Genomic DNA, 14,646 nt, shown 5'->3' on the forward strand with positions numbered 1-14,646 from the left:
GGTACAGTATTAGGCCCCTGCTCGGGTTGTAGCTTAGCTTATTCTGGTGGATATTCATGTACGTATATGACCGTTTAAGTTGTCCTCCCCCACAGGCACACCAACACTAACAACAGAGGTAGGGACGTGTTAGTCATCACTGTCTGTGCGCGCCCACACAGTCCTGACGAGGTCTGATCAGGCAACGTAAGAGAAAATACCTGTGTTGGAGGATGTGGTGTGTGGAGTGTAGTGGACAGGCTCCAAGTGTCTCTGTAAACACAAATAGTAGCAAACTATACATCGACAAGATAAAATAGTATGTCATTTTATCACTTATCAACATATTGTTTGTTAGCGTTACTAACTAATTAACAGTTTGCATCTCTGGGTCATTATCAGATTTCTTTAGGCAAGAGATTGACATGTTCAAACGTGTAAACAGGATCCTCCAGAAACCTGGCCATAACTTGGCTACTATTGTGCATGCGAGCATACTTGATGTTTTCGGACTGCAGGTGGACCAGCTGTCAACAGCTTTCAGGGCGGAGGCAGAGTCAGGTGGAAACACTGACCAGGCCAGAGGAGTCAGGGCAGAAGGAGGAGGGGCACCCCAAGGAGCAGGGCCTCTGAGAAGAACGGCATGTCGTTGTGCGTGGAGCGATAAGGATGATGGTGTGGGAAGGGGGTTATGGGGAATGGAGGGGGCTGATGGGAGGGTTCAGATAACTTGCAGTGGAGGTGATTTGAGCCAGATGGAGATACAGTAGCCTGTCAACTCCAGACACACTCCGCCGTGCCAGACGAAATTATCAAAAAACAGAGACGCATTCCACTGTGGTGCCATCATGCAATTAGGCTGTTGATACATCGGACAATTTGTTGGGCAACTGTGACCGACAGCCGTCACTGAGGAACATTTTGTACTTGACATCCCACACACTTGCTTGAGAAAGTACTCAGCGCCAGTGTATTGGAGCATGTCTTCAATTTAGGCACTGCCGCTTGTCATATCAGTGTATCAGCTGCTTCTGCTGCTAAAAGGGACCAAATCATGTAATCAGATAACGGTAATTTCCTGTAGAACTTTCATTCCTGTATTCCAGATGGGGTAACAGCTCTAAAAGAGACTTCAATGACGCCAAGGTGACTTGCACATCAACAAGTTTGTGAATCGAATGAGCCACCCTAACAAAGCGATGGCAGTCATCCAGTGGTCGGAAGCATCCACTACTGGTGGATACTCCAATTAGATAATGTCTTAACATTACTAGCCTTTTTGGGGCTTTGTTAGTTTAGAATTACTTGGTTTGGTTTGGAATTGGGGCCTGTAGGGCAATATTGACTTATTGCAAAAACATCCATATCAGTTAACAAGACATTGCAGTACAGAAATGCCAATACAAATATGTTGAGCCTGTTTTTAAAAAGGAGTCATGCTCAGTATATCTCTTACAAAAATCAAATATCGGTTTGGTATCATTGCATCTCAGGGTAATGTTTGAATCCAAAAATCTACTATCTGAACTGAGCTGTGATACAATCAGCATGTGTGTAACTCTTGGTCCAGTTTCAGCCCAACAACATGCTGTAAAGCTGCAGCAAAGTTTAACGAAAGCACACAGCGTTTTAGTTAGGCAAAACGGTAAGATGTGAGGAAGAGGGTCAAAATTGTTTTTGCGGGCAAACGCAGAATAGGCTTCCTTCAACAGTAACGAAAAGCAGACCCCAACCGAGCAGAAGGCTCGTCTTCATGCAATGACACAATTAGGCTTGGATAAGGGGGGTGGTAGAGAAGGCGCAAAGACAAAGGGTGCTTTTAGAGGTTGACGGTTGTGATAACTCCGTTTCATAATCTTTCAAAGCTGGAACAGACACAGTTCTCTGATAGTAATAAAAGAAGGATGAAGGATACAAACAAGTCAAAAGCCTGCTGGAATCATGAAGCTGGCCCTGTGCTATTGTTTGTCAGCCATCTGCAGAATAGATGGTGTTGGTACATGGCTAACTGGGGAAAATGAAGTGAGTAGGGATTCTCCTCCGTGTGCAGTGTCAGAAGAATGATGGCATAAGGAGTGCAAAGGGGCAGAATACAGACATACACAGGAAGGAAACATCAGTGATGACATCCTGTTTGTGTTCGTCATCATCAAAGGGCCATCTTATTCTGGAAGCACTTCATTTGAATCTTCTGTTAGAGGCCATTATCATTATATTCTTCCTGTTTATCAGCCTCTGTTCTCATGCTCTTGCTCAAAGAATGACCATGGAAACTGTCGGACAGTAATCGGATTAGCCCGGGCACTTGACAGATCATGAGTTCTTTTGGAGCAGCCCCACCACTGGCTCACTTCTGCTGATACTTCAGCTGTGGTCAACAATATCGTGGAGTATGTGAGATCAGAGTTCTACTTAGAGAGATGAATAATTAAGCTTTTCTATCAAGTTAATGCATTTACATAACACTCAACACCTTGTCCTTCTCTGAGTCCTGTAGCTGTTGTTGTAGTGTTAATGCTTAACGCTGTACTTTCTAATGCATACAGCACACTGAGAACGTCATAAACGGGCTTTTTTTAAAACTGGGGGGTCAGCAAAAGAAGCTACCATAAACACAACACTTTTATAAAGTTATACCAGGCAGCGTTATTGAAAGTTCTGTGGTATAATAACAAGAAATTCCTGTAAGAGAGGGTGGGAGGTGTGGTGGATACAGACAAAGGACTTTTACCCAGGCGACCGCTGTTAGTATCCTGTGTTGAAGTAAATGTTCACTTTACACTTGTTTTGTAATATTTCTTAAGAAAGTCCGCTCAGGGCAGTTCATATTTATTTGGGGTAATCACATTGTAACATATTATTTTAACACGAACCATGTTCTTTTTTCAAGTAGCTTTGTTGCCTTAACCTAAACAATGATTTCACAATGCTAACCACGTGACATTGTGCGTTTCTGCAAGCATTGATAAGTGGCTGATATGAAACACATTAATGAAATGTTTTTTTTTAGTTCAGAAATGTCCAATTTCGACGTATCCCGTGGTTTGCAGAAACGTACAATGTCAACATTTATTCTGGGCACTGGGAACATCTGTCTACTGTTGCTGGAAATGAGGCTGATGTGAACTCTTTCACGTTTGTCATTTTTATTAATATAAAAACATTGATTAGTGCAGCTGTAAGTCTAATGAAGCCTGTCCCCTCCTTCTGGTTTGCATCTGCGCCTACATACTGTAGCTGTGGAATACAACATTGGCGTCATGTTGGGCTGAATCGTGTTGGGTGGACTTTCAAAATATAAAGTCATGAAGCTTAACCTAAATGCAGTCCTTGGCTGTTTATAGTATCATGTAAAAAATAACTGCATACAACCAACAATATGACTAACCATTTATATTTTTTTTTCTTAGGTGTCTTCATCTTGTGTTCCTGCAACAAACTATGAGCTGGTAAGTAACACTTTTTTTTTGGGGTTTTTTTTAGTAATTGCTTCCATGCTGTACGTGCTCAGCAGGCATTATTGGCTCCTTCCTGGTGTAGAATTATTGCAAACAGGGTCGGAAACTAACAGCCGCTATCAGCCACACTAACAAGGTAGTTACCGTTGCACGTAATGAACCATTATCTGGGGGGCCCCTGAGACAAACCTGTGATCTGGGCCGATGTAAATGTACGAGAATTTACTCGACCTTTTGCAGCTGTTTCTTTCTCGTTTTCCTAAAATTGCAAAACGAAAGATTTTTGGATCTATTAGGTGCTGTGGCATGAAAACAAAAAAATCAGACAACAAAGGTAAATACAAAGCTGTGTCCTTGAATCACGATGACGTCTTTTGGTGTTTGAGTCTGAGTCTGAGTATGAAAGTGATTTTGCAAGGGCAATAAAAAGACACGCTTGCTCCGTTGCCTTTTTTGGTATTGGCATTAGAAGCCGTGTGAGACTTGGAGATTATCAGCTCACTCTCGTTCTCGTATATTGTGTGTTTAAATGGTTTTGGGTGCTTGACAAACCAAAGCAAACATCCCCTGCACTTTTCTACGCTCACAGAGAAAATATTTCTGGAAATGTCTTGTTTTTCTTTCATAAAATCTGCAGTGATCAAGCAAGAACATGTTATTATCCTCTGCAGATGCTTTCGCACTAGATGCTTTCTACATGAAGACATCTGTTTTAGATGTGCAGCCGCCTGGGCTGAGCTCTCTGGGTATTTTTTGAAAGGGCTGCTCTGCTCTGCGTTGGCCTCCATATGACATAGACATTACACTTCACTTAACCTGTAGTCTGTTAATGCTGCTACTACACTGCTGATAGCTCAGACCATTTGTCATGTCAATCAACTTGCAACGATAAAACGTGACTGCAGTAATCACAACACTGCGTTAGATCTGCAGTCGGACAGTACACAGGACAATGTTTCTTTGTGAGTTATTCATTGAGTCAATGCAGAATACAATCTGTTCCTCCTAGTAGATTATATGTTTTTAATAGAATAAAATGAAGTGAATAGAAGCCGCAGGGCGTCTGCCTCCATTTTATCTCTTTTATCTTGGCTCGCCAACAGGAGTCTCCCCAGAGGCTTTTGACGCTGCATTAAAGGTGCTGATTGCTCTCATAAATGCTGATGAGATGAGGTGTAAAACATTTGTTGGTTTGCCTTTACCGCTGAGGAGAGAGGAGACATAAGGAAACTGCCTTTCAAGTCCCAACAATGGTCATGCTGTCTAGTGGCCTGCTAGCCTAAATACATGGACAGCATCGCCATTGCAAAAATATGAGCTATAATAATATAGATGTGGACTGAACGCATTGCTTTTATGAAGGTGAGTTAGAGTACTTCTATCAAAGTACGTATTACAGATATGAATAAGTCATTCTACCTGTGCGTACAGCATGTGTCAGCGCACATCACAGGGGCTTGGATGACGCTGTATGTGTTTGTGTGTGGAAGTGCGGGCGCGCGCTCGCCTTCGAGCGTTCCCAGCTGCAGCCGTCCAGCCCGAGGTGTGTGTCAGCTCTCCTCAGCCCCTTGTTTGGTGAATTCCTCCGCACACCGCCTGAGACCAACGTGATTTACCGCCCCACTCAGGTGCAGACTGATTGCAACATCGGTCATATATTAACTTAGTCGGGGAAAAAAGTGGAATCCAGACATTCCACTCGGATGGGACGAACTACAAAGAATACATGGCTTTATTACCGGATGATAATATTCGACTCGAAACTCAAATATTTTCATGCAGCTGTTTCTTACTGCAGCTGTTTGTCTGTTCTGGGCCACTGTAGTAACGTGGCGGACTCCGTGAAGAGGACCTGCTCCCTATGTAGATATGAAGGACTCATAAGGAAAATGGAACAATTCTTAGTTTCACCATTATACACTAATGAAAATATTGTTATGAATATTATCTTCCATTTCTGCTGAAAGATCCCCTGAAATGCTACACACTGGCCCTTTAACTGCACCAGCATGTACAAGTAAAATTAGTGTAATTATGAAATTAGCGGCCTCTTAGTCCTGTTTTAAATATAGTATCTTAGTTACTAACTACAGAGTCTACAGAGTGAATTTGGAAACATCCCTCTGTGGGAAATTGACGCCAACTGGCAACCCCTTTATTGTAATTGATGATGTGCGGTTGGAAGATCCCATCCGACAGCGATGATGACAGAAGTGACTACCCCCAACCAGACCCTTGCCATTGGACGTGCGCAACATGCTGTAAAGCATGCTGGGAGCATTCCTGAGATGTGCCCTCATGCCGAGCCAGCTCTGCCAGGAAGCCTGCTTGATGGAGGAGGAGGAGGAGAGGGAGAAAGATATCAAGGAACCTGGTGACGTGGACTGCTCATCTGAACACTTGCCCCCTAGAAACACACATAAAGAATGCATGCACCCACAAGCAAAGATATGCACACACACTCAGAAAACCATAAACCACCCACACCTACGTCATCCAGCTTCTTTTTTTATATATTTAGGTCTTGTGTAGTGGGGGAACAGGGCCAGGACATTGCTGAGTAATGACTAACTGCAGGGCAAAGATGGTCTAGATGTGGTCCAATTAGTGTTGTGTTTAGAAGCACACATATTTCCCCGATGTGCCCTGTATTACGCTGTGTACAAGCACCAGCCAGGCGTCCTGTTACGATATGCAGTATGATCCCAGCTCCCTGGGAATGTACTAAACCAGGCCATGAAAAACCTGTTTGATATTGAACTCACACGTAAGTGTTTCTTATGTGTTCTACGTGATGATCCAGCATTACCAAGTGTGTGTTTATATATTACATAAGCCCGATGGGTGCTCTACGAAAAACTGGATGACATGGTACATTTTCTTTCCCCGCAGGCATCCACATCCAAAGATAGAATGAGTTAAGTGCTGGGTCAAAGTGAGAAAGTCACTTTGATGCATTTTTTTCCCCATCTTATTTGAAGCGATTAATGATCCAAATGCACTCAGCCCTCACTCCTCCGTTAATTGGCAGAGCTTTTATAAGACAATTACCTAAAAGGAAGCAATTCGTTAATGGTTTCTGAAGCAGAGCAACCGCTGCACATTTTTCTAAAAAACCCTTTTAAAAGAATCTTCAAACTCAACACTTTCTTTTACTTTTTATTTCTGTAACTTGTAGTTTGTCTCCTTGTTTTTACGCATAGTCCATTTTGCAAATTGCTATTTTATACAAATGAAGTTCACTCATTTCACTCCCAAACACGCAATTTGCAGACATGATTTATATGGTTACAATAACTGAGCCTGTTAGTTTACATTGTCGAATTACAAGCAAACAGTGGCTTGTAAACTACAGTTTTATGAAGTCAAACTGCCAAGGTGTTGCAGAAGCAGAATAATCCCAGTCCTATTCACTATGACCTGTTATCATAATGGACTACCCTGCAAGCTAGGCTTTAATTAACCCACCAGTGTTAGAAAAGTCCAGTATGAAGAAACATCGGTTCAGACTGTGGTCACCTTCAGCCTTCTTAGTTATGTCAGGCTCCCCAGACTTTAGGAACTGCTGGTTATGAAATGCTTAACATCTTCCTCCTTATACCCATCAACCCTCGCATTTTTGTGTCGTTTGAGATGTTTGTTCTAATAAACAGTCATGTTGTTTACTCGGAAGAAGACTTTTCACAGTGAGGTTATTTAGTGCCGCCCACGCTTTAGTAATACTTTGCTCATCCGTCCAACTAAAACAGACTGTTCTCAGCAGAAAAACAACAGCATTGGTTGTTTCTTCAAATCTCTAAAATGACCCATGCTTTACTGACAAGGACCTTTTGTGGCTGCAAATGATGACGGTTGGTACAGACACAATGTCATAGGTGGTTTTCTGTACAGTGAGACTGACTCCCAGCAGTCGGTTTCTTTTAGCCACAACAACAACCTTCCCTTTAAGTAAGTGAGACATCTCTGGCCGTGTAAGCAGCATGGCTTTAGGAATGGCAATGTCGGTTGACCACTTTGGTTCAGTTTGAAATATCTGGTTATTCACAGTGGAGAGGATGAATCCCACTGACTTTCTGTTGTTGCCATTTGTTATTTTGAGTTAAATGTCTTGAGGACTATTGGACAGTTTACCAAGATATTTAGTACAAATAGTCAGCTCCTCCAAAAGACGAATTGTAATAATGTTAGTGATTCCTTTTCAACTTGTGCCCAACATCACGTCAAAGTTTTAGTTTGTCCAAAACTGTGATTTGGTCTTGGTTTATTTGTAAAATATCTGCAAAACTTAGGACATAACTTTGTGTTAAGAGCTAATTGGCAAATATTAGCACGCATAAGCTAACACGCAAATGATAGATGGATGGATGGATCTGTGGATAAATGGATAAAAAGATGCATGCCCAGTCTGCATGCTTGTGATGGCCAGGCGGATGCAGCAAGCATGAACTGGGCTTTACTTTGTTGTTGTGCCCAAACAAGGACAGGATCCTAGCCAAGCCCCCAGGAAGAGCGACAGGCTTTGAACCAAATTTGACATAGTGGCTAAACTGTGGAATTACAACTTCCGGGTCAGTCACGTGACGCCATGGAAGTCCAAAAGTACTTTTCCCCATAGATTTACATTGGGAAAGAGACGTCTGTAAGTCAGGGTATACATTTTTTTTAAATGTAAATCAACTTCTCTTAAAGAACTCTGGAATTGTCCTTATTATTTATAATTATCCTTATAACAAAATGTGAACGAGCCCGAGTCTGAGGGCTGGGAGGCGGGGTTAAATGTAACGCCAGTGCGCTTCCTCTATGGGCCACATGGATGCAGAAGATCACATCTCGAAAGTCAAACTTGTTTGCCTCTTGCGCCACTGAGCAACTTTCATAGGAATCAATGGGGCCCTGCCTTCAACGCCGTATCCAGTTCTCTTTATACATGCATGGGCCTAACCCACAGATCAGAAGATAATGTAACACAGACATACAAGCTATTTTGTCCTTTGGGTTATTAACTACGTTACATACATATCGTCTATTGTTGTAAGTAATGAATTATTGCATAATATACAGAGCATCTCAGATTTCACAGGCATGAGAAGTTCAGCCAGGCCGAAGAAATAAAAGAAAAATATTGCAGTGATGAAGTACAGTAGTCTAGATAAGGCTTTCACAATTCCTGTTTCACTTTTTTTCCTGGGTTATTTACATGATGCTTCTGAGTTATTACCATATTGGGACATATGCAGAGTTAAGAAAAAGCGATTAGTGCGGTAAGTGTGTGTGCATGTAGGTGTGACTGAGTAGACCCTGTCCACACACACACACACACACACACACACACACACACACACACACACACACACACACACACACACACACACACAAGGAGTAAAAATACTTGGCAGATTCCTTTAGAGAGTCCCTCCTCTCTCACATGTTGCAGAAGGCTTTCGGTTACATAACAGAGTGAGCGGTCAGGTCCGTATCAGGCGGGCTGAGAAACGCAGAGAAGGCAGAGGTGGTTTAGGGTCACAGACGGCTCAGGGGTTTTTCCCACAGCGAGGACCGTCCACTCCACTCTCCTCTAGTCCTAAGGGATCCCTGGTATTTTAGAAGCCCCCCCCCTTCCACACTCTACCTCATGGGGGGTGGGAACGGGAACAAGCATGCACACTCCAACCCGAACCCTAACCCTGGATACATCAGGCCCACATAGCCCCTCCTTCCTCAGCACCATGTTTACATTTCTGGGACATGGCTGTGTGAACGCTGCAGATGAAGGACCACAGAGCATGAGAGAGGAACAGCTGTGTGTGTGTGTGTGTGTGTGTGTGTGTTTGTGTGTGTTTGTGTGTGTGTGTGTGTGCGTGTGTGTTTGCTTGTGTGTTATTGAGGATGATGGAGTAGTAGAGCCTATGACTTTTAAAATGTATCATGTTGTTATGAATATGGCCACATTGTGATTACAAATTCAGTTATCCAAATGAATGATTCAAAGGAAATTAAACACAAAAAAAATATTTTGTTTTACACATTTGCGGTTTTGTCATAATGCATAGTGGAAGCCAGTTTGATTATTATGTTGTTTGTACGTTGTTATGTCAATATCAGAAACATTTCTTATGAATATGGTGGTATTGATTTCCTCTATCTAACTGGCCCTAGGTGATGGTGTTACTCGTGGAGGGATATGTGTAGTTGTAAATAATGTGCATATGTGTATGTTTTTGCATGAGGGAGAAGAAAAACAATGTTTGGATGATTTACACTGAAAACTACAGCCTTTGCCGGCGACGTGTCATCTCTGAGCATCGCGTTTTCAACATTACATTTAGGGGATCTTTTAAACCAAGCAGGAATTGGCTCTGGGGTTGCATCACCTCTCGTGAGGCAGGATTGCCTTTTTAGGCAGCCACTAGAGGGGAAAACATTTTTGTAAGGGCCTTGCCAAACAGCTGCGCTTTTACTTTGAAGGCTAACAAACACATTCACAGTTTTCAGCCACTTCCTAAAAGTATAGAAACTCGGGAAGCCCTGCTGAAGCAATGAGCGTTAGGTATACTTCACATCTACCTCCAGCTTCTTCAGTGGCAGAGCGGTTGCTGTTTCCATCAGCTGTGTGTTACAATAGTCTGAATACATTTGACTGTGAAGGACTGAGGCTTCAGGTGAACCATCGTTATGTCAGCTATTGTCAGGGCTGCAGTTTGTGTTTATTCCCACTAGGAGGCACTGTTGGACATGTCAGTCTCTGTCGTCCACTGTGACGGATAGTGTTTGACACAAAGGGGCAACTCACAATCACATGACGACAATCAGAGGCAGTATTTTAAAGTTCAAGTTTGTTTTTGTTTCAAATAACCAGAACTGTTGTAACCCAATCAGCACACAACTTTAAGTGGCATCTCAGAAGAACAAAAGACTTTTTGGGGATTTTATTCATTTTCTCAGCCTGCACTGTTTTGGGAATTTTAATCAGGGCAAGAATCAGTAGCCTTGTTTTTCGGATGCGTTTCATTCCTTGCAAATTAGGCCCTTTGACTGTGATTTAGTGCAACAAGGCTCGCACATTTAGCTTTTCAACCTTTCGTGTCATTACTGGTGAGGAATGCTGCATAAAGTACATCGAGGCCCGTCTAAGGCCGCTGCTAAGCTCTCAGTGTGGGCGACTGTCCAAAATGTGTAAAGTGTAAACATAGGAGTAGAGCTGGTGCGTAGCAGCTCTGCTGCCAGTACAGACGGTGTGTGTGTGTGTGTGTGTGTGTGTTTATTTAATATTTTTTTTTAAGTTTCCAAAGAACTGTCCTAAAACTGCATGAGGCCGTTCAGGGTAGAAGGTAGTAGGTGCCGGAGAGAGGAAAGGATGAGTGACACTTGGTCTGACTCACACACACACACACACACACACACACACACACACACACACACACACACACACACACACACATACGTATAGCCACACAAGGTTGTACTCTGGAAAAAAATGTGGAGCATCCCGTGTGTAGTTTGTGACACTCACACCCAACAGACACACTATCCCACAATTCTGTGCATCTACAGCGAAGCTATGAATAATAATGGAAGGGTTTTCTTTCATCCTTCTCAGTTTCAGTCGGTTATTGCACGCTCAGCTCACCGGCTGAACGTAAACAGTCTCGATCGATGCCGTCTGCCTCGTCTCAAACCCACACCCGTGCACCTAAAGCGGTGATTTTGAACCGCTCCGCCGTCCGCACTGAGCCCGGCCGTGCCGAGCTAAATGGGCTGTGTCTCTCGAGCTCTAAAGATGCTCAGCTGTATATTTAGCCCTGGGTCATTTCCCCAGAGGCCCAGCTTTGGGCTACGTTTTATCCCCGCCGCTCAGGGGGGGAAACTCCCAACGCGCCAGCTACCTCTGCCTTCCTAAAGGAGCGGGGCTATAATTTGGTGATTTGGTCAAAGGAGCCACTGTGCTCCTGTGAAAGAAAGCACATGCTATGGCATTTGGAAGAGATGAAGAGCTGTGGGTGAAAGTCACACTCTGTTGTGATGTACTTAGAGACTTTGTCGAAGCTCTCTCATCATCTGTTTGTTCTTCACGCGACAGTTTTCACAGCACGTGAGCAACAAAGCAGACTCAGACGTATTGCATGTAATTATAGCTCGTCTGTGAATGAGCTTGTATTCTTCAAGGGACTGTGTGTGCTGTGTGAAAGGGTAATACAGGGGAAATTCTAGTTTATCACAACTTGGATCTTATTTTTGTTGGTTTCGCTATCATTCTGTTTGGTAATAAAACATTGTGCTCACCAGCTTACATTAGGAATACTGATGGCATCACTAAATGAGAAGCACTGAGGAGAAGGGCTGCTTGTTTTGTTTGAAAGGTGCTATATGAATAAATCAATAGAGTGGAGTTAAACAAGAGTCTGTCATTATCTAGTTCTAGCGCCCACAGACTTAATAGCTATGTTTAGTCCAGCTAGCTATCATGCTACTAAAACATGAGCAAAACAAGTTTCTTTGGGGGCAGATAAGAGGTCTAATGTGAGTGGTGTAACATCCAAACAGTTCCTTTTATTTTATTGTGGTTGTAATCTCTGCAAAGATGACCTGCGTTGAATCTACGCTGTTTGCAACCTGCCTGATTGTCGGACTCCTTGTGTTTCTTGCTTTGTGCGATTGAAATGTAGCGAAGTCTCCACGTCCCCAAATCTCAGCTTTTACTTTGGTGAATTCAGTGTTATCATAAAGTTCCTTCAGCTGATCTATAATCAGTAGAACAATGACAGTTGTCCGAAATAGCGACCGATGTCAGTAACCTGTGACAGAATGCATTTTACCATTGGTTTTGATCAATAAGAACTCTTGCACCTCCCACATGTATTCATTCTGAGCTATGGAGCAGGAAATACTGACCCTTGTCTTTCTTACAAGCAAAATGTTATTATACTGCTCGGCTATTATTATGTCTGTTATTATACTGCTACCACATGGGAGATCAACAGTCTGTATTTAGCTCCTTTCATGAGAACAAATGCAATATGATGCTCATCTGACTTGGCTTAAGGAGGTGGCATGGCTCTAAGCTAGGGACTAGGCCAACGAGCCAGAAAACCAGAGTATCTGCAAAGAATGATGTTTTTTTTTGTTCACACTTTCAAGTTGATTACTGTATAATTAATATCCAAAGATGCAGAAATAAGTGCATACATACATATTTAGAGCACTGGAAATGCCAAGTTTTGTGTTTTCGGTCTCCCTGCACGTGTTGCAAAGCTCTTGGCTACAGAACAATGATTTAACGTAAGACTCTGCTGCCCTGCGGTGGTGTGGCTAACATTGGCTGTTGTTATGACGATAACTACTTTTGTTGCACAATATGTTGTCCTAGAAACATTTGCGATAAGTTATATTATTGTCATTTTAAGACCGTTGTATGCCACTGAAACAGTATATAGAAAAAAAACAAAAAACTACACAATCAAAACACCAAATAAAATGGACTCTCTGACTCTTAACAAAAATGAACCATGCTTAAGTCTCATAATGGTATAAACCGTGCTGTTTATTCTTATCATCGTCAGCAAAAAACGATCACGGTCATGTCCACATGTCGTACCATAGTGTGATAACGTGAAATGATCGAGGGCTCTTTGTTGCCCTCTCAACGTTGACGAGACAGTTTGCTGTTTGTCACCAGCATGTAGTCGCTTGACTCTGAACTGAGCGCTGGGCCTCGGGGATCAACCTCTTGTCCTTGTTGGAACGTCACTATGACGCAGCAAAAATCCTCATCATTTGAGCCTGTGAAGTGGTTTATAAAAGCCAAGATCCAGTTCTGGCTTTGAATTGATTCGCCATAGATTTACTTTGCATGGCTAGTAAGAATTGCCTTGATTTGAAAAAAGGAAATGTCTTTGAAACAATTACTTGCTTCAGTGCTACAGTTCCCCCTCAAATGTTTCCTTTGATGAGGGCTGAGAGAAACGGCAGACGCTTCTTCTGTGGACCATTTTGCTGATACACAGCTTCCCAAGCTGCTTCTCATGCTCTCTGAATTAGTTGCAAGCCCCATCGACGATACTCACACATGTATACACGCAGCACACGCACTCACTCCAGCCATCTGGCTGCAATTGTAACAAGCGGAAACGCACATGTTAGAATACATCAATGTGAGAATTGTTTGTGTCTGTGTGTTTTTCTGGGTGTACACACAATGGGCTCTATTTGTGTGAGAATGCCTGCGGCTGCAAATTTTCGACCTCCGAGCAAATCCACAGTCTGCATTTAGAGGCTGAAAAAACGTCGGTCTGGTGTTTCCTTTCCCTTCGTTCCTTAAAGCAAATCTGTCTTCCACTTGTCTAATGTACAACAATAAACCACAGTTACACACCCGCCTAGAGAACGCAGATGGTCATGATCTGACATTAAGTACAAAGTTGTTGCCATGGCATTGTATTATTAATTTAATCACCATTCCCTTTTTAAATGTTGTAGGTTGGTATTTCACTGGTTAGGATGATGACGTCTCTCTGTCTCTCTGTCTCTCTGTCTCTCTGTCTCTCTGTTGCTGGTTGGTGGTTTGCTCTGGGCGTTCAGTCTATATTCTGGGGCCTGCACAGCCAGACTATAATTTACCCTTTGCGTTTACTGTTTATGTTCCACTGAAGCGTTCTCCAGAAGCAGAGCATCCTTGGCGTCACAGTGTAGCTCTCTGTGTGTTTACTGTCCAGGAGGAGGCCTCCACTATTGGTGCTTCCTTCCCAATTACAAGTCTGGTGATATTTCATTTTTGTGTTATTGTCTGTGTATCCAAAGCCTGATGTGTCCTATCACTGACAACATTGACATGAACACTAATATTTCCACTTTTTATATCAAATATCACAATATTCTGAATTTGATACGGGTCGTGTAAATGTCGGGATTAGGCTTTATTTTGAATGCAGTATTTTCCCGATTAAGACATATGGGATATGCCGACATAATTCAGGTTTGGGAGTGTTCTTTGGACATGTATGCAGCTCATGTGGAATATGCATCTCAATAAGGACAGTCTGTTTTACTTGCCTGTTTACAGCCCGCTCTGTGCGAGGGGTTATTGTAGTTTGGAGATTATAAAGATTATAAACAAAGTTTTTTATTTATGTAATACATTCCATCCACATTTTGTTCAAACAGTTTTCCTGATTTAGATTAGAGAGTAAACAAAAGCTTAGAATCTGACCGAGCA

The 14,646-nt window shown here is 42.6% G+C and overlaps 1 protein-coding gene across 8 annotated transcripts in view; it reads left to right on the plus strand.

The window, feature by feature from the left end:
• Positions 1-14,646, plus strand: part of tns1b (tensin 1b) — a 159,825-nt gene that overhangs the window by 86,395 nt on the left and 58,784 nt on the right. For all 8 annotated transcript variants that reach the window (XM_068705120.1, XM_068705127.1, XM_068705119.1 and 5 more), the window contains one exon: positions 3,390-3,428. In XM_068705120.1, coding sequence (XP_068561221.1) covers positions 3,390-3,428 — 39 coding nt within the window. The remainder of the gene's footprint in view (positions 1-3,389; positions 3,429-14,646) is intronic.

The sequence above is a fragment of the Cebidichthys violaceus genome, unplaced genomic scaffold, assembly GCF_023349555.1.
Source record: "Cebidichthys violaceus isolate CVI_PGR_0920_01 unplaced genomic scaffold, fCebVio1.0.p SCAF_11, whole genome shotgun sequence".
Taxonomy (NCBI): Eukaryota; Metazoa; Chordata; class Actinopteri; order Perciformes; family Stichaeidae; genus Cebidichthys; species Cebidichthys violaceus.